The sequence below is a fragment of the Pristiophorus japonicus genome, chromosome 5 (genome assembly GCF_044704955.1).
Source record: "Pristiophorus japonicus isolate sPriJap1 chromosome 5, sPriJap1.hap1, whole genome shotgun sequence".
In the NCBI taxonomy this organism is placed as follows: domain Eukaryota; kingdom Metazoa; phylum Chordata; class Chondrichthyes; family Pristiophoridae; genus Pristiophorus; species Pristiophorus japonicus.
Window position 1 is genome coordinate 40,997,881 of NC_091981.1, and position 17,887 is coordinate 41,015,767.

The window sequence follows — 17,887 nt, forward strand, 5'->3', positions numbered from 1 at the left end:
GTTCATTTTTTAATGTAATTCTTTCCCCTGGGTACACTTCCACTGGCACCAATAGTTCTTGTTCAAATGCCTGATTTAGGGCGGCCATTCTTCAAAGCCCAATAGTGAGAAAAATAAATTGTATTCCAATAAAACCCACAAATTATAAATATGAGCGTAAATTCACCAATCTCATGCTCCCTGTGAAAAACTATACTCGAGCGTTGGATTTCTTCCATCAGTTCTTCTCGTTCATTGTTTTTCTCAATCTCACTCTCCTTTTTTCTTTCATTTCTTTCCCCTTTATCATTTCCTCTTCCTTCTTCCTTGCAGTTTCACTCTCTTTCGTATTCTTTTTCTCCGTCTCTCTCATTAACTATGTCTCTCACTTCCTCTTATCTGTCTCATTTCCTTTATTCTTGTCTCTCTCATGTGCTCTTTCTCTCTCATTTCCCTCTTGTACAGTTACCAACAGTAACTGGTCTCGAACCCAAGCCTCCACATTAAGCAAGACCATCTATTATCCGTACAGAGGCCAGTATTGAAGGTTTGTGATCGTGGCAGCAGCAGCATCATTGTTTTTCCTCCACTTCTTCTTTGCTTGGCTCTGGACCAATTCATTATTTAGGAATTCAATTGGCTGGATTTTAAGGAGGAAGGCAGATTGAGGGCAGGGGCTCCGAGGAGGTTGGGAAAACTGGGAGTTCGGCTTTCTCGCAGGGCTTGATTTGCATGCGAGGCCTCGATTTCTCGCCAGATCTGGCTGGCGATGAGCGGGTAAACCTGCAGCACTAGGCTGCACAGAAGAGGGAGGGGGAATCGGTGGTGGTGGGGGGTGGGGGGAGCGGCCTCTGAAGAATGGGTCGGGGGTGGAGCGGCTCGATGAATGATCGGGGACATCGATAGTCCGGAGGGGGTGGGGTGAGATGATCGGGGACTTCGACGGAGCGCTCACTTCGGGGCCGGGCACCAAAGTATCATGGCCAACCTCAGGATGATCATTGGAGGGGTGGGGGGTCCAGAAAGTCGATCAGAGGCCTTGTGGGTGGGTCTCCGATTGCTGGGGGTGGATTAGGCAGGGACCCTGTATCCAGGATGTAGGTATAAAGTCACTTACCTCCTGGATCCAGCAATCCCTGCCTTGCTGTATCTGCTGGCTTTTAGGAATTGTGCAAAACCCGTCCACATGCAGTTAAAAACAAAATGGAGCTTAAAAAAGAAGCTTCCAACCTCAGTATAATATTTAACTTGACATTCTGCCTCCAGGCAGTGATTTGGCCGCCCGCCCCTTTCCTGCTTCCCACCCCGCCTCCGTTATAACTGGAGGTAGGTGGGCTAGAGGCAGGTTCAGGTCGAGAATCCAATTTTTAACAATTTAACTACCCCCACGCTCCAAACCGATTTGTTTTTTAGATTAAAATTCCCATGAATGTATGTAGCAAACCTCCCCTCAGTGGTTCAAAATTGTGCTCTGGTAAATGTCATTACTGGGCAAAGAAAGAAGTGTGATAATCAAACAAATGTAAGCGTACAGTTTGGTATAACAAATAACCTATTGAAGATATTGCTTCTGTGTATAATTTTCATGTAAGCAATGCCCAATAAAGCGGTTAGGAATGACCGTCATTTCTTAAAGCATACATTTTTCTTGCAGAGGTATCCCTGAAGATGAAAACCAGGATCGGCCGCTACGCTTAAGAGCTCCTCCTCCTCTCATCTCACCACAGCGTCCTTTGAGAGATACCTCTCCTTTGGCGAGACCCTTTCTATCTCCTCATGCACTGCAACCAGCTCAAGCACTTAACTACAGCATTAACTGCTCTAGGATCAACCATGATGCACTGAAGGACCCAGAAAGACTACAGAACAATAATGTGAGAAACGATGCTTTCAACAAGACCACTGGAGAACACTTTAACCCAGAACATCCTAAATCTTGCACTGTTAAAGATGTGAGTGTAATTAAGAAATCTGGAATGCCAAGTTTAAAAACTGACACGGTGCCATCCTTGAAGGACCAGAATTCTAGTCATCAATCCATAAAAGATTTTAACAGTGACATCAAACACCAAATTGCAGATAGTCGCCTTGAAGAGCTGCAGAAAGAATGCTTGGATCTGTCTACCACCTCTGGAGCAACTGATCTGAGTCTGAAAAAGAGAAAGAGTTCTCTAGTGCCCAATACGTCTATGCGTTATAGCAATGAGGTCACTGCCAGCAATGTGTACAATGAGGAGCTTTCACTCCAGCAACCTGTCGTCAGCAAATTAGATCTGGCAGAAAAGAAACTGAAGGAAGCCAGGATGAATGGTATGACATTTCTATGGTTCTATACCTGTCCCATATTTACCCGTAACCCCTTCTCTCATTAACTCAGTTTGCACCACTGTCGTATTTCTACCGATTTGTCATTGTAAATGAATGACCATTGATGTCTTGCATCTCTCGCTAATTTGGATAGAGTAGAGGGCTCGGCTGCCTTAAATAGCATGAATCTGTGTGTCAGTTGTGGTAATTTTAGTGCAATATATTTGAAGGACAGAAAGACAGCACAGAAATGAAAAAAAGTTTAACTTAAGCAACCTTTGAAAGTTTCCCTCTCCCTAACTTCAAAGATAGACAGAATGGAAAAAAAAGTTGCTTTTGTATGACACCTTGCATGTTCTCAGGATGTCCTAAAGTGCAAAACAGCCAATGAATTACAGTCACTCTTGTTACATAGGCAAATACAGCAGTCAATTTGCATGTGTCTCAAAAACAGTAGAGGTAAATGACCAGTTTGGTGATGGTTGAGCGAGAACTGCCTTGCTGTTCTTCAGATAGTGCCATGAGATTTTTTTATATCCACCTGGTTTAACCTACTCAGCACTGCACTGAAATGCTGGCCTATATTGTGTTATGTGCTCAAATCCTGGAATGGGGTTTGAACCCACGACCTTCTGACCCAGCAGCTAAAGTACTATGACCGAGCCAAGCTGACACTTGCTGGACCTACCAACCCAACCTCCTTCCTGACATCAGTTCATCAGGGAAGTGGCTGAAACGACCATCTTCCACATTCCCACCCCTGCCCCCAGCAGAAAACCCCAAGGAGATGCCATTGGGGCAGACACTCAGGATTTCTGGGTCCTGCATATTTTCCCTCCTCCGCTAGTCCTCTCCCGCTCATTTTATGTCGGATCTCTGCCCCAGGCCCCAAGGATTTTGGCACCATTGTGTATGAGGATACATGTCAGCAAGCCGGTGAGTGAAACAAAATAAGCCAAGCTGCATTGAGTATGCCATCCGACTCATGAGTGTGCTAGATGTAAACGAGCTGTTTAGGCTGTGTCAGATTGATGTAACAACGATAGTGAATAAATTGAAAAGACTTTAGTGCTGCTTGTTTTTAATTTACACCTTTTCATAATTTGATACAGAAGTGTTGCGATAGAGGTTGAGTGCCTATAACTCAAATTTATGTTTTTTTTTGACGTTGCACATACTTTTTATGATGCACTTATTTCTCTTTATTGATTTCCTCATCCCAGGACAGCATTTGGGCCGTGGTTCTTCAGATGGAGCAGTCTGCAAAGGAGAGATAAGACACGGGATACGCAGACTGGCAGAACGACCACCGCTCAAGCTAGATGACACGCCTAGGGTAGGTGCACAGCAATCTCATGTAAGTGGTGATTGGACAAATCAACATGTTCGCTGTGTAACCACAGTTAATTTAGGATGTTTCTGGAGATTATGACATTAAGTGTCTTCCTATTAGTTCTTGGTATTTTCCTGTAAAACATTTAGATCAACAACAAATGTAATCTCATAAAATAAAATATGTTAATAGCAACCATAAGCACTGAAAACACACACATCCGTCCAACCTTTAACTTATATTTTATGTGCTTCTAAAACTCAACTATTCGACAATAAATTATCAAGTAATTATTACTAAAAAAAAAATCATTCACATGAAACAGTGACCTTACGTCTATCAAAGGAGAATAGAGATTTCTTCCTCTGATTTTATTTTGGGGGCATCTTTTGTTTTTATGTTCTTGTTTCACTGTTGTATAATGTTATTATATCTGTGTGCTGGAACACCTCTTTAAAAGTGTTTAAATTATTTGGGTTCTCTTGGGTGGACAGGAAGTTGTCGGGAAAATACTGTAAAGGTCATGAAGCCACATTTCTGATTGGTGCACAATGGATCAGTGCTTAATATGTCTTCTGCCACATTTTAACTCCTCCATTGTTTTTTTTTTATCTCACTAACTATCTCCCCTAGTCCCTTCTCCTCTGGTGCCTCAAGCAAGCAGCTATTACTCACATCTGAATTTTGCCAATCAATGCCATCACCTTCATATCCTACAGTCATCAGTGCTCATTCTAGGTAGTCACACAGATATGTTAATTTAAAATGATTTCTGTTATCTACTTAACGTCCCATCACAGAAAATGATGTTCCTTGGGGCTGTGGGTCTGACCACTCAGAGCAAGAAAGAAGAAGTCAAACAGCAGAAGATGAAGAAGCGTCGCAGGATGTTGAGAGAACGCAGCCCATCCCCACTTTGTTTAGAGAAGAAACAGCACTTTCCTCTTCCTCCTCCTCCTCCTCATGTCCGTTCTATCAACCACTCTCCAGATGAACTGAACAAGGCAGCAGATTTTGAGGAAAAGAAACGATTTCTTGCACTCTTCGACTTAAAGCACTTGACCACAGCACAGAGGAAAGGTGGGTAAACACAATATTAAAGTAACATCACAGCTTCTGCAAATGAGAGTTATTAGCCCATGACAGATTGAATTGAACAATAAATGGACATTACAATGAGCAGTCTTTCTTTTGTTCACAATCTTTTCTAGCCAAGAGCCTGGCCTCTGAATAAATGTGGGGTAAGTGCAGGAAGAGAGTAACATCACTTTTTCTGAACCCAATTTCTCTTTTTTTCTGCAACTGGCACTGAAAATTTTGATTAATGTTTATTCTATCTTAAAATGGTGTGAACAGAAAGTTTTTAACTTGCCTTGCATAGAAAAATAATTGAATCTGACCATAAATATCCTGGTCAATATATCTATTTTACCTCTTTGTTTACATTGCCACTTCACTACTCTGTGGCCTGGAGGTCCTGTCCCCACACTGTTTACACATACATACCAGAAAAGGCAGTTTCCATATGCAAGTCCTTGCCTCCTGAATTGAAACTCACCCTTGTGTAGGAAGTGACTGGGATATTGTATCTCAGAGTTAACAAGCCACCCTCGTACCTCTGTGGTATAAGGAAATGGTACAAGTTGTCTAACGTACATAACAGATCATAGAATCATAGATGTTTACAGCACAGAAGGAGGCTGTTACGTTCAGAATAAATCCACAGGACTGTATTGCAAGCTCGGACTGTATTGCAAGCTCAAACTGTTGTGACCTTGGTCTCTTTATTCAGACTCCAGAGTGGAGAAGCAACATAGGAGAAGCCTTTTATACCTGCTTGCCCCAGGGTGCACAGATGACCTTTAGGTCTCCCACAGGTTTCACCCCCTTGTGGCAAGCCTTACATATTGGTGAGGTTTACATACATACATAACATCACTCACCCTCAAAGTCTTATGTACAAGTTATTTGCAAGTTGAGGCAATCTGGCGCCCTGCGTCCCCGGGTCGATCACCTGGGTTCTACCACAGAAAGTTGTTGAGGCCAATTCACTAAATATATTCAAAAAGGAGTTATATGAGGTCCTTACTACTAGGGGGATCAAGGGGTATGACGAGAAAGCAGGAATGGGGTACTGAAGTTGAATGTTCAGCCATGAACTCATTGAATGGCGGTGCAGGCTAGAAGGGCCGAATGGCCTACTCCTGCACCTATTTTCTATGTTTCTATGTTTCTAAGTCTTGACGTGGTGGGTTCATCTTCGTGGTTGACAGCGAGATCGATTGTGTTAGTGGGTCGCTGGGGGCCAGGTCCTTTCATAGTGGTTCCTGGTTATCTGTAGTTCACAGTTTGGTCTGGTCCAAATGCTTTACTCGTTAGCCCAGTACATGGTTTCACAATCAAATGCTCCGTTTTCATCACATACACTCCATTCCCCACCTTGGATAATGCGGTGCTAGTGGCCCAATTGGGGCCCTGAATATGGTCTACATCACTTATTCTGATGTCACGTGGAGGGGCCGTGCAATTATGGTGCATTCTCTGCTAATGGCATGCGGAAGGCTCGGTTCTGAGTGATTCTGTCTGGTGACTGGGTAGCACCCAGGATAGCCGGGTCTGTCGGGAGTCGACTGTGATGCGCATGATGCCAGGTTTAGTGATTTGGGCTGCCTGCTCCGGACTATTGTCGCTGACCCGGAGGTCTAGCAAACCCAGGATGGCCGCAATGGCCTTGAGACTTTCGGTAGTGGTGGGAGGTCTAGTGGTCCCCGTGGACCTTGGGCCGTAGTATGGGGGCCCCGGACCACCAACTGTGTGTAGCCGCCCTGCCTTACTTTGCAACATTGGGATGGGTCTTCCGTCTCTGCGATGGATAGGTTGCCACATCCCGTCGAGCGGTTCACCTTTGGCAGGCGGTAACGTGGGATCCTGGCTGGTCTAGGTCCTAAGCTGGGGGGCCATTATGGTTGATCCCTCACTTTCTAGCACTTCCACGACCGCGGTGGGTCTGAAGGCTGCGCCGTTTCCATCCCAGTGTTGGGCAACGGTAGCCAACTGAGGGCATTAGTGCCGTTTTCAGTGCCTGGCCTGTGGCGGATCATGTTACAGTGCACAGACAGTGTTAGACATTCTTGAAACAACGCATCGATAATGGTGCCTCTGCTCTCCCAAACTTGTGGGATGAGCAGTTTGTCTGACTCGAGCACATATTGGGACACTCTTTGGTACGTCTCTTTAGTCCCGTGAGTACAGGCTGCTGCCTTGGTTAACTTATTGGATACATGATCACTAGTTTGGGGCTCACCCACTATTTTTGCTTGCTCTACAACACTCCTGACCCCGTGCGGTAACACATCACTTGCTACGAATACTTTGTTAGATACATATACAACTGGTTGGAGTTCGCCCGCTACTTTGGCTTGTTGTAAGGTACCCCCGACCCCATATAATGGTACATCATTGGCCGCGAAAGACCGCTCACATGGGTTACATAGTGCAAACAACTTATTGGAACGCAGTGGGTTCCAGGCCTTCTCAGCAGCCGCCCCTTTACCTTTGCCCCAAATCCAGTCGTCTTCCTTGCTGGGCGACACATTCCTCCGTTCCATTGTGGCGACCTCCCCTGGTCTGGACGCGCTCTTGTCCCATGGTCTGGATGCACCTTTGTCCCGTGATCTGGACGCCCTCTCGCCCGTGTCCGTGATGCCAACTGCCACGCTCTTCCTCCCCAGGGATTTGGCCTCTGACGTCGGGGAGACTCATTTGGATCATTTCGGCCGGTGTCCCACTCTGCATGGTCGAACTGGAGCCTCTTCCATCGTCGCGAAGAGGTCGTCGGCTTCGGGTGGTGGGTACCGCGCCTGTACCGCTGCTCAGTTGATCTTCACCTCCTCGTGATGAGTGGCCTGTGCCTCGGGGGTCCACAAATGGATCAGCACTTCGATGCCTGGTTTAGCTGAAGGTGGGGGTTTGCTCAGCCTTTGAGAAGGGGAGACGTCGTTCGCCGAAGAAGGTACACAGAGGTCTTCCCAGTTCATAGAAACATAGAAAATAGGTGCAGGAGCAGGCCATTCAGCCCTTCTAGCCTGCACCGCCATTCAATGAGCTCATGGCTGAACATGAAACTTCAGTACCCCTTTCCTGCTTTCTCGCCATACCCCTTGATCCCCCGGGTAGTAAGGACTTCATCTAACTCCCTTTTGAATATATTTAGTGAATTGGCCTCAACTACTTTCTGTGGTAGAGAATTCCACAGGTTCACCACTCTCTGGGTGAAGAAGTTTCTCCTCATCTCGGTCCTAAATGGCTTACCCCTTATCCTTAGACTGTGACCCCTGGTTCTGGACTTCCCCAACATTGAGAACATTCTTCCTGCATCTAACCTGTCCGAACCCGTCAGAATTTTAAACGTTTCTATGAGGTCCCCTCTCATTCTTCTGAACTCCAGTGAATACAAGCCCAGTTGATCCAGTCTTTCTTGATAGGTCAGTCCCACCATCCCGGGAATCAGTCTGGTGAATCTTCGCTGCACTCCCTCAATAGCAAGAATGTCCCTCCTCAAGTTAGGAGACCAAAACTGTACACAATACTCCAGGTGTGGCTTCACCAAGGCCCTGTACAACTGTAGCAACACCTCCCTGCCCCTGTACTCAAATCCCCTCGCTATGAAGGCCAACATGCCATTTGCTTTCTTAACCGCCTGCTGTACCTGCATGCCAACCTTCAATGACTGATGTACCATGACACCCAGGTCTCGTTGCACCTTCCCTTTTCCTAATCTGTCACCATTCAGATAATAGTCTGTCTCTCTGTTTTTACCACCAAAGTGGATAACCTCACATTTATCCACATTATACTTCATCTGCCATGCATTTGCCCACTCACCTAACCTATCCAAGTCACTCTGCAGCCTCATAGCATCCTCCTCGCAGCTCACACTGCCACCCAACTTAGTGTCATCCGCAAATTTGGAGATACTACATTTAATCCCCTCGTCGAAATCATTAATGTAAAATGTAAACAGCTGGGGCCCCAGCACAGAACCTTGCGGTACCCCACTAGTCACTGCCTGCCATTCTGAAAAGTACCCATTTACTCCTACTCTTTTCTTCCTGTCTGACAACCAGTTCTCAATCCACGTCAGCACACTACCCCCAATCCCATGTGCTTTAACTTTGCACATTAATCTCTTGCGTGGGACCTTGTCGAAAGCCTTCTGAAAGTCCAAATATACCACATCAACTGGTTCTCCTTTGTCCACTTTACTGGAAACATCCTCAAAAAATTCCAGAAGATTTGTCAAGCATGATTTCCCTTTCACAAATCCATGCTGACTTGGACCTATCATGTCACCATTTTCCAAATGCGCTGCTATGACATCCTTAATAATTGATTCCATCATTTTACCCACTACTGAGGTCAGGCTGACCGGTCTATAATTCCCTGTTTTCTCTCTCCCTCCTTTTTTAAAAAGTGGGGTTACATTGGCTACCCTCCACTCGATAGGAACTGATCCAGAGTCAATGGAATGTTGGAAAATGACTGTCAATGCATCCGCTATTTCCAAGGCCACCTCCTTAAGTACTCTGGGATGCAGTCCATCAGGCCCTGGGGATTTATCGGCCTTCAATCCCATCAATTTCCCCAACACAATTTCCCGACTAATAAAGATTTCCCTCAGTTCCTCCTTCTTACTAGACCCTCTGACCCCTTTTATATCCGGAAGGTTGTTTGTGTCCTTCTTAGTGAATACCGAACCAAAGTACTTGTTCAATTGGTCTGCCATTTCTTTGTTCCCTGTTATGACTTCCCCTGATTCTGACTGCAAGGGACCTACGTTTGTCTTTACTAACCTTTTTCTCTTTACATAACTATAGAAACTTTTGCAATCCGTCTTAATGTTCCCTGCAAGCTTCTTCTCGTACTCCATTTTCTCTGCCCTAATCAAACCCTTTGTCCTCCTCTGCTGAGTTCTAAATTTCTCCCAGTCCCCGGGTTCGCTGCTATTTCTGGCCAATTTGTATGCCACTTCCTTGGCTTTAATACTATCCCTGATTTCCCTTGATAGCCACGGTTGAGCCACCTTCCCTTTTTTATTTTTACGCCAGACAGGAATGTACAATTGTTGTAATTCATCCATGCGGTCTCTAAATGTCTGCCATTGCCCATCCACAGTCAATCCATTAAGTATCATTCGCCAATCTATCCTAGCCAATTCACGCCTCATACCTTCAAAGTTAGCCTTCTTTAAGTTCTGGACCATGGTCTCTGAATTAACTGTTTCATTCTCCATCCTAATGCAGAATTCCACCATATTATGGTCACTCTTCCCCCAAGGGGCCTCGCACAATGAGATTGCTAATTAATCCTCTCTCATTACACAACATCCAGTCTAAGATGGCCTCCCCCCTAGTTGGTTCCTCGACATATTGGTCTAGAAAACCATATACCTTATGCACTCCAGGAAATCCTCCTCCACCGTATTGCTTCCAGTTTGGCTAGCCCAATCGATGTGCATATTAAAGTCACCCCATTATAACTGCTGCACCTTTATTGCATGCACCCCTAATTTCCTGTTTGATGCCCTCCCCAACATCACTACTACTGTTTGGAGGTCTGTACACAACTCCCACTAATGTTTTTTGCCCTTTGGTGTTCTGCAGCTCTACCCATATAGATTCCACATCATCCAAGCTAATGTCTTTCCTAACTATTGCATTAATCTCCTCTTTAACCAGCAATGCTACCCCACCTCCTTTTCCTTTTATTCTATTCTTCCTGAATGTTGAATACCCCTTCCATTGAATCTTCCCCATCCACCTCCTACCAAGCATTGTTGCCCCTTCACCTGAAACAATCCACAGTGGTAAATCGTGCACTGCTCCCTCATGGGATACTCTTATGTCCACACTACCAATAACTGGTATCAGTTCCTTGGTGTAGGTGAGCAGCTTTGCCTAAATCGGGATCAGCTTGGGTCGCTGTGGTTCATCGCCCCACAGTCTCTCGAATGCCTTCTGGCTCACAACTGATTGACTCGTCCCATGTCTAGTTCCATAGAGACTGGAGTGCGGTTGAGTTCAACTTTTAACATTATCGGAGGGCTTTTGGTGGTGAAGGTGTGTATCCCATACACTTCCTCTTCATCCTCAGGTTGAGTTGCCTCCCCTGCTCGTTCAGTGTGATCCTCGCTGGATCAGTCGTCCTCTCCTGACTCTGCCATGTGGTGAGTCAGAGATCGTTTGCACATTCGCTGGAGGTGCCCCATTGTTCCACAGCCCTTGCACACATAGGGCTTGAATCGACATTGATGAGCTCTATGGCTGCCCCTGCAGCGCCAAAATGATGCTAATTGATACGCATTCACGCCCCCACAGCGGACTCTGAGTTACTCTACGCCTAGGTCTGGCCTCTGCAGTCATGTGGACCCTGACCTGTACAGTTCTGCCTTCTGAAAACATTTTATTAACAGTACTTGCCGGTAAGCTTAGATTCTGTGTCATGTTATCGCTCGTGGATATGAAGGCTTGGGCTATTGTGATGGCCTTGCTCATATCTAGGGATTCGGCAGATAGCAGCGAACAATTCCAAGCACGAAAATGTCCCGCAATATTTCCCTCAAGGATCCTGCAAATTCGTACTGTCCCGCAAGGCATCTTAGGTCGGCGACAAAACTCGCCATGTCTGGCCTTTGGAGCGGTGGTACGAGTAAAAGCGATACCTGGCCATCGGGATACTCTCCTTTGGCTTGAGGTGTTCCCTAACCAGCGTACACAACTCTGTGTAAGACTTGTCCGTTGATTTGACCGGTACCAGCAAATTTTTGAGGCGGCCCTATATCGAAGACCCACTTACGGTGAGGAGAATCGCCCTGCGCTTGATCGCCGTTTCAGCCTTGTCCAATTCGTTGGCCACAAAGTACTGGTCAAGGCGCTCAACTAAGGCTTCCCAATCATCATCCTCAACAAATCTCTCAAGAATACCAACGACAGCCATTACCGCGTGAAAGTTCGTGATCCGTTACTTGTCGGCAATTTGTTACGTTCAGAATAAATCCACAGGACTATATTGCAAGCTCAAACTGTTGTGACCTTGGTCTCTTTATTCAGACTCCAGAGTGGAGAAGCAGCATGGTGAATCATCTTGTATACCTGCTTGCTCCAGGGTGCACAGGGTGACCTTTAGGTCTCCCACAGGTGTCCTCCCTAGTGGCAAGTCTTACATTTTGGTGAGGTTTACATACATACTTAACAGAGGCCATTCAGCCCATTGTCTCTGCCAGCAGAAAAAGAAATATCCAGCCTAATCCCACTTTCTAGCTCTTGGTCCGTAGCCTTGTAGGTTATGGCACTTTAAGTGTATATCCAAATACTTTTTAAATGTGATGAGGGTTTCTGTCTCTACCACCCATTCAGGCAGCGAGGTTCAGATTCCCACCACCCTCTGGGTGAAAAACTTTCTCCTCAACTCCCACTACTCTTACTACCAATTACTTTAAATCTATGGCCCCTAGTTATTGGCTTCTCTACTAAGGGAAATAGGTGCTTCCTATCCATTCTATCTTGGCCCCTTATAATTGTATACACGTCAAGTTAATCTCTCCTCAGCCTGCTCTGTTCCAAAGAAAACAACCTCAGCCTATCCAATCATTCCTCATGGCTAAAATTCTCGAATCCTGGTAACATTCTTATAAATCTCCTCTGTACCCTCTCTAGTGCAATCACATCGTTCCTGTAATGTGGGCCCCAAGTTTCCACATGATTTGCTCCTGATTTTTAGGAGCAACTGGTGTAGAACGGAGTATCTTAGAAATCGGAATTCTCGTCATTTAGTTTGCTCCAGTTCTAGTCAGTTAAAACAGTTTCACTTTGGAACAGAATTTTTTTTCAAAAGGGGGCATGTCCGGCCACTTACGCCTGTTTTCAAAGTTTCATCAGTGAAAACTTACTCCAAACTAACTTAGAATGGAGTAAGTGAAGATTTTTGTACGCTCGAAAAAACCTTGTCTACACTTTAGAAAATCAGGCGTAGGTTACAAATCAGGCGTAGGGAATGGTGGGGGGGGGGTTTAAAGGGAAGTTTACAAACATTAAACACTTCAGTTTTACAAATAAAGAGCCATCATCAATAATAAATGTTAAATACATCAATAAATCAACTAATAAATCAATCAAAAAAATTAATAAGAAATATATTTTTTTAAATCAATAAATAAAACATTTTCTACTTACCGACTGCAGCACCGGGAGCCCTCCAACAGCGTGCTGGGATGCCCCCCCGCCCCCCAGTGTGTCTCTGTCAGTGTCTCTATCTCTCTGTCTGTCTGTGTGTGTCTCTCATTCTCTGTCTGTCAGTGTCTGTGTTTCTGACAGCGAGAGGAGGGGGGTAGAGGGAGAGAGGGGGGGAGCAGGGGGAGGGGGGGAGAAGGGGGAGGGGGGGAGAAGGGGGCAGGGGGGGAGAAGGGGATAAAGGAGATATGGGGGGCAAGGAGATAGGGGTGGGGAAGGAGATGGGGTGGGGGAAGGAAGGCTGAACGGGCCGGGCCCGAGACTTCGGGCAGGGCCCTTCCCCAGCACCAGATTTACAGGTAGGTGGCGTTGGGTCGGGTCGGGGGGGTGGTGGGAGGGAGGTCGGTTCGGTTCGGGTCGGGGGGAGGGAGGGAGGGAGAGGGAGGTCAGGTCGGGGAGAGGGAGGTCAGGTCGGATCCAGTCCGGGGGCGGGGGAGAGCGGGAGTCGGGTCGGGTTCAGTCGGGTGTGGGGGGTGGGGGACCGGGAGTCGGGTCGGGTCCGGGGCGGAGGGGGGGGGGGCGGGAGTCGGGTCGGGTCCAGTCGGCGGGAGCAGGGGTCGGGTCCGGTCCGGGGGCGGGAAGCGGGAGTCGAGTCAGGTTGGGAGGAAGCAGGAGCTATCCGTGGGAGGAGCCTTATTCACGCAGCCCCAGTGAGGCCGTTCGGCCAGGGCTAGGGGCTGCGTGGTTCGGCCCCTCCCACACAGTTTCGGGCGCCTGGAGCTACTGCACTTGCGTGCCCACTGTAGCGCACATATGCAGAGGTCCCGGCACTGTTTTCAGCGCAGGGACCTGGCTCCACCCCCTACAGCTGCTGCTGCAGGGAGGTGGAGAATACTGAGATTTTTTTAGGCGCACTTTGTGGCGTGAAAAACCGGCGTCCAGGTCGGGACTTCGCCGTTCTAGGCGCGGCTCGAAACTTGGGCCCATGGTGACCAGAACTGCATGCAGTACTCTAGCTGTGGCCTAACTAATGTTTTATACAGTTCCAGCATAACCTCCCTGCTCTTATATTCTATGCCTCAGCTAATAAAGGAATGTATCCCATATGCCTTCATAACCACCTTATCTACCTATCCTGCTACCTTCAGGGGAACTGTAGACAAGCACTCTAAGATCTCTTTTTTTTTTCTGCTCCACTTTTCAGTATTGGTTATTCCCTTGCCTTGTTCGTCCTCCCCAAATGTATTACCTTACACTTCTCCGAATTGAATTCCATTTGCCATTTTTCTGCCCATCTGACCAGTCTATTGATATCGTCCCACAGTCTGCTTTCTTTGTGACAATCAACCACATGGCCAATTTTTGTATCATCTGCGAACTTCTTAATCATGCCCGCTATATTGAAGTCTAAATCATTGATGTATACCACAAAAAACAAGGAACCTAGTACTGAGCCCTGTGGAACCCCACTGAAATCAGCCTTCCAGTCACAAAAACACCCGTCGGCCATTTTGCTTCCTGACACTGAGCCAACTTTGGATACAACTTGCCACTTTCCCTTGGATCCCATGGGCTTTTACTTTTCTAACCAGTCTGCCATGTGGGACCTTGTCAAAAGCTTTGTTAAAATCCATGTAGACTACATTGAACGGGCTACCCTCATCGGCCCTCCTCGTTACCACCTCAAAAAATTCAGTCAAGTTAGTCAGACATGACCTTCCCTTAACAAATCCATGTTGATAGTCCTTGATTAATCCATACCTTTTTAAATGACGATTATTACTGTCCCTCAGAATTTCTTCCAATAATTCTCCCACCACCGAGGTTTGGCTGACTGACCTGTAATTACTAAGTTTATCCCTTTCTCCCTTTTTAAACAATGGTACAACATTAGCAGTCCTCCAGTCCTCCGGCACAAAGCCTGTAGCCAGAGAGGACTAGAAAATAATGGTCAGAGCCTCTGCTATTTCCTCCTTTGCTTCTCTTAATAGCCTAGGATACATTTCATCCGGACCTGGCAATTTATCTACTTTCAGTGGTGCTAAACCCCTTAATGTTTTCTTTCTCACTATGTTTATCTCATCTAATATTTCAAACTCCTCCTTAACTACAATGTCTGCATCATCCCTCTCTTGTGAAAACAGATGCAAAGTATTCATTAAGAACCATGCCCACGTCTTCCACCTCCACACACAGGTTACCTTTGTGATCTCTAATAGGCCCTACCATTTCCTTAGTTATATTCTTGCTCTATATGTATTTATAAAACATCTTTGGGTTTTTCTTGATTTTACTTGCCAATATTTTTTCATGTCCTCTCTTTGCTTTCCTAATTTCCTTTATAACTTCACCCCTGCTCTTTTTATACTTCTCTAGGCTTTCTGCAGTAATTGAGCTCATAATGTCTGACAAAAGCTTCCCTTTTTCTCCTTATGTTACTCTGTATGCGCCTTGACATCCATGGGGCTCCAAATTTGGGAGTCCCACCCTTTTTCTTTGTGGGAACATATTTGCTCTGAACCCTCACTCATCATCATAGGCAGTCCCACGGAATCGAGGAAGATTTGCTTCCACTCTTAGCATGAGTCCTTAGGTGGCTGTACTGTCCAATACGAGAACCATGGTCTCTGTCACAGGTGGGACAGATAGTCATTGAGGGAAAGGGAGCCTGGTTTGCCGCACGCTCCTTCCGCTGCCTGCGCTTGATTTCTGCATGCTCTTGGCGATGATACTCGAGGAGCTCAGCACCCTCCCGAATGCACTTACTCCACTAAGGGCGGTCTATGGCCAGGGACTCCCAGGTGTCAGTGGGGATGTCACAATTTATCAGGGAGGCTTTGCGGATGTCCTTGTAACGATTCCTCTGCCCGCCTTTGGCTCGTTTGCCGTGGACGAGTTCCGAGTAGAGCGCTTGCTTTGGGAGTCTCGCGTCTGACATGTGAACTATGTGGCCTGCCCAGTGGAGCTGATCAAGTGTGGTCAGTGCTTCAATGCTGGGGATGTTGGCCTGGACGAGGACGCTAATGTTTGTGCGTCTGGCCTCCCAGGGGATTAGCAGGATCTTGCGGAGACATTGCTGGTGGTATTTCTCCAGTGACTTGAGGTGTCTAATGTACATGGTCCACGTCTCTGAGCCATACAGGAGGGCGGGTATTACTACGGCCCTGTAGACCATGAGCTTGGTGACAGTCTTGAGGGACTGGTCGTCAAACACTCTTTTCTTCAGGCGGCCGAAGGCTGCACTGGGGCACTAGAGGCGGTGTTGGATCTCGTCGTCAATGCCTACTCTTATTGATAGGAGGCTCCCGAGATAGGGGAAGTGGTCCACGTTGTCCAGGGCCACGCCGTGGATCTTGATGTCTGGGGGCAGTGCTGTGCGGCGAGAACAGGCTGGTGGAGGACCTTTGTCTTACTAATATTTAGCATAAGGCCCATGCTTTCATATGCCTCGGTAAATACATCGACTATGTCCTGGAGTTCAGCCTCCTTGTGTGCACAGACGCAGGCGTCATTCGCGTACTGTAGTTCGACAACAGAGGTTGGAGTGTTCTTGAACCTGGCCTGGAGACGGCAAAGGTTCAACAGCTTCCCACTGGTTCTGTAGTTTAGTTCCACTCCAGGGGGGGGAGCTTATCAACTGTGAGGTGGAGCATGACAGTGAGGAAGATTGAGAAGAGGGTCCTGCTTGAATGCCTCTCCCTGCTCTAACATTGATTTACCTATAAGTGGCTGCTTCCAGTTCACTTTTGCTAAATCACATCTCCACTTAGTAAAATTGGACTATCTCGAATAAAAAACTCTTGTTCTTGGTCTATCTTTGTCCTTTTCCATAACTGTGCTAAATCTAACTGAATTACGATCACTACCAGCATAATGCTCTCCCACTTATATCCCTTCCACCTGCCCAGCTTCATTCCCTAAAATTAAAGTCCAGAACCAGGGTAGTAGCATACTGGTTATGTTATTGGACTAGTAATCCAGAGGCCTGGACTAATGATCGGAGATGGGACTTCAAATCCCGCCACAAATTTAAATTCAGCTAATTAAATAAATCTGGAATAAAAAGCTAGTGTCAGTAATGATGACAATGAAACCACTAGATTGTCGTAAAAATTCATCTGCTTCACTAATTAAGGAAGGAAATCTGCTGCATAGCCGACATGTGACTCCAGACCCACAGCAATGTGGTTGACTCTTAACTGCCCTCTGAAATGGCCTAGCAATCAACAAACCGCTATGAAAAGCAATAAGATTAAAACCAGATGCACATCCCGGCATTGACTTAGGCACTAGATTCGGACACAGTAAAGGCATACCCAGCCCAGTCGACCCTGCAAAGTCCTCCTCACTAACATCTGAGGACTTGTGCCAAAATTGTGAGAGTTGTCCCATAGACTAGTAAAGCAACAGCCTGATATAGTCATACTCACAGAATCACACCTTTCAGCCAACGTCCCAGACTCCTCCATCACCATCCCTGGGTATGTCCTGTCCCACCGGCAGAACAGACCCACCAGAGGTGGTGGCACAGTCGGGAGGAAGTGGTTCTGGGAGTCCTCAACATTGACTCCGGACCCCATGAAGTCTCATGGCATCAGGTCAAACACGGGCAAGGAAACCTCCTGCTGAAGACTACCTACCGCCCTCCCTCAGCTAATGAATCAGTACTCCTGATTCTATCCCAGTTAATATTAGGGTAGTTGGAATACCCTACTATTACTGCCCTATTGTTTTTGCACATCTCTGAAATTTGCCTATATATTTGCTCTTCTATCTCCCACTGACTGTTTGAGGGCCTATAATACATTCCCAGCAGTGTGATTGCAATGCTCCCTCAGCACTGCACTGGAGTGTCAACCTAGATTTTTATTTGAACCCAGAACCTTCTGACTCAGAGGCGAGTGTGCTACCCACTGAGCCACAGCTGACTGAAGTGAATGAGGTGTAAATGGTGTGATCAAAGGATTCCAAGTAATGTCAAATACATTGGGAGTTGGATGTAGCATTTAATCATGACACTGCCTGATTCAAAAGCAATTTA

General features: G+C 46.5%; 1 protein-coding gene across 3 annotated transcripts in view; it reads left to right on the forward strand.

Moving 5' to 3' along the window:
- LOC139263787 (genetic suppressor element 1-like) overlaps window positions 1–17,887 on the forward strand; it is a 224,737-nt gene that overhangs the window by 174,446 nt on the left and 32,404 nt on the right. For all 3 annotated transcript variants that reach the window (XM_070879833.1, XM_070879835.1, XM_070879834.1), the window contains exons 9-11: window positions 1,634–2,289; window positions 3,510–3,622; window positions 4,420–4,699. In XM_070879833.1, coding sequence (XP_070735934.1) covers window positions 1,634–2,289; window positions 3,510–3,622; window positions 4,420–4,699 — 1,049 coding nt within the window. The remainder of the gene's footprint in view (window positions 1–1,633; window positions 2,290–3,509; window positions 3,623–4,419; window positions 4,700–17,887) is intronic.